Source organism: Octopus bimaculoides, unplaced genomic scaffold (genome assembly GCF_001194135.2).
Source record: "Octopus bimaculoides isolate UCB-OBI-ISO-001 unplaced genomic scaffold, ASM119413v2 Scaffold_201692, whole genome shotgun sequence".
Lineage (NCBI taxonomy): Eukaryota > Metazoa > Mollusca > Cephalopoda > Octopoda > Octopodidae > Octopus > Octopus bimaculoides.
Window position 1 is genome coordinate 5,134 of NW_026412513.1, and position 2,825 is coordinate 7,958.

General features: G+C 41.8%; 1 protein-coding gene across 1 annotated transcript in view; it reads left to right on the forward strand.

Annotated features, from left to right (window-relative positions):
• The window catches only part of LOC128251527 (mucin-2-like), a gene marked incomplete at its 3' end in the record, with an annotated part of 6,164 nt that extends 3,344 nt beyond the window's left edge, over positions 1-2,820 (forward strand). Inside the window, exon 2 of the mRNA XM_052978343.1 lies at positions 11-2,820. Within this exon, the coding sequence (XP_052834303.1) occupies positions 11-2,820 (2,810 nt within the window). The remainder of the gene's footprint in view (positions 1-10) is intronic.
• Between the last annotated feature and the right edge of the window lie 5 nt (positions 2,821-2,825).

Below are 2,825 nucleotides of genomic sequence, written 5' to 3' on the forward strand. Positions count from 1 at the left end.
ATACCATCAGCAACAACGTCAATACCATCGGCAACAACATCAATACCATCAGCAACAGCGTCAGTACCATCGGCAACAACATCAATACCATCGGCAACAACATCATTCCCAACAGCAACAACATCAATACCATCAGCAACAACATCAATACCATCAGCAACAACGTCAATACCATCAGCAACAACATCAATACCATCGGCAACAACGTCAATACCATCAGCAACAACATCAATACCATCAGCAACAACGTCAATACCATCGGCAACAACATCAATACCATCAGCAACAACGTCAGTACCATCGGCAGCAACATCAATACCATCGGCAACAACATCAATACCATCAGCAGCAACGTCAATACCATCCGCCACACCGTCAATACCATCAGCAACAACATCAATACCATCAGCAACAACATCAATACCATCAGCAACAACATCAATACCATCAGCAACAACGTCAGTACCATCGGCAACAACATCAATACCACCGGCAACAACATCATTCCCAACAGCAACAACATCAATACCATCAGCAACAACATCAATACCATCAGCAACAACGTCAATACCATCGGCAACAACATCAATACCATCGGCAACAACGTCAATATCATCGGCAACAACATCAATACCATCAGCAACAACGTCAATACCATCGGCAACAACATCAATACCATCGGCAACAACATCATTCCCAACAGCAACAACATCAATACCATCAACAACAACGTCAATACCATCAGCAACTACATCAATACCATCAGCAACTACATCAATACCATCAGCAACTACATCAATACCATCAGCAACTACATCAATACCATCAGCAACTACATCAATACCATCTGCAACAACGTCAATGCCATCACCAACAACATCAATACCATCCGCAACAACATCAGTACCATCGGCAACAACATCAATACCATCAGCAACAACGTCAATACCATCCACCATGGCATCAGTACCATCCGTCACAACTTCACTACCTTCTGCTGCATCAACATCACCATCAACAACAATTTTGTTAGCATCCACAATGACATCTATACCATCTACAATTTCTGCAACATCATTAGCAACTACATCAATACTATTCGCAAGGACATCAGTTACATCTGTAAAGTCATCTTCACCATCAATACCATTTGCAACGACAGCAATACCATCAGCAACAACATTAATACCATCTGCAACGACACCGATAACATCTACAATGACATCAATACCATCCACAACAACATCAATACCAACAGTATCTCTGTCCAAACCATCAGCTACAACATCAACACCGTCTGCACCAACACCCCTGTCGTTAGCAACAACAACAATACCATCAGCCACAGCATCAGTACCAACATCAATAGCAACCAGTACCTATGTGCAAGCAGTGACAACAGCGCCTCCACAGCCCATACCTACTGCCACAAGTCCCAAAGCAACAACAATGAAGCCATTTCAAGCCAGCACTACGTCAATACCTGCAAAAAAAACGTTAATTTTATCGACCACATCAATTGGGACATCTTCAACATCCTTAGTAAAAACAACACCACCAATCGCAACTGAAACAACAACATCTGTACCAAAACCACAATTAACATCGAAAAGCACAAGCACTCCAACAAGAACATCAATATCTACATCAACTACGCTGTTACCAATAACTACTTCAATGCCAGCAACTGCGACATTAATATCAGCAGCACCATCATTATTACCTATTACAACAACAGCCGCATTGTCGGGCAAAAAAACTTTAATACCAACAACAACAACATCGACACCAACCACTACATCACTGCAATCATCAATAACTGCAACATCGACTGCAATATCAGCCACAAGTGCAATACCTACGGTAGCACAATCATATCAATCAACAGCATCATCACTACCTTCCACATCGTTCATCCCAACCACATCCATGCATGCTTTAACTTCAATACCAGCAAGGGATGTTACAATAACGACTGCAGTGCCATCGATACCTACAGCAACAAGAACACCAATAAGAACAACATCAACAACAACCTCACCAACATCCATACCGGCTTCAACTGCGAGAATGGAGCGTCCATCTTCAAAAGGAGGCACACCAGCAACTCGCATTGGCATCACGTCTTGTAAGGAAAAGCCAGGAGGAAAGAAACAATATACACCAACTTCGATATCGGCAACAAGATCAATGCCAACACCTGCCACAACATCAATGCCAACAACAGTGAAAATCATATCAATACCAGCAACAACATCACAGCAAACAATGACATCAATCCCAATGATAATCCGATCAATACTAACAACAACATCAACACCAACAACAACATCACTAATACAAACAACAACACAATCAACATCATCACTGCCAACAACAACATCAACACCCACAACAACATCAACACCCACAACATCAATACCCACAACATCTAAACCCACAACATCTATACCCACAACATCAACACCCACAAAAACATCAACACCCACAACAACATCAATACCCACAACAACATCAATCCCCACAACAACATCAATCCCCACAATAACATCAATACCCAAAACAACATCAACACCCACAACAACATCAACACCCACAACAACATCAATACCCACAACAACATCAATACCCACAACAACATCAATACACACAACAACATCAATACCCACAACATCTATACCAACAACAACATCAATACCCACAGCAACAGCAACACCCACAACAACATCAACACCCACAACAACATCAATACCCACAACAACATCAATACCCACAACAACATCAATACCCACAACAACATCAACACCCACAACAACATCAATACC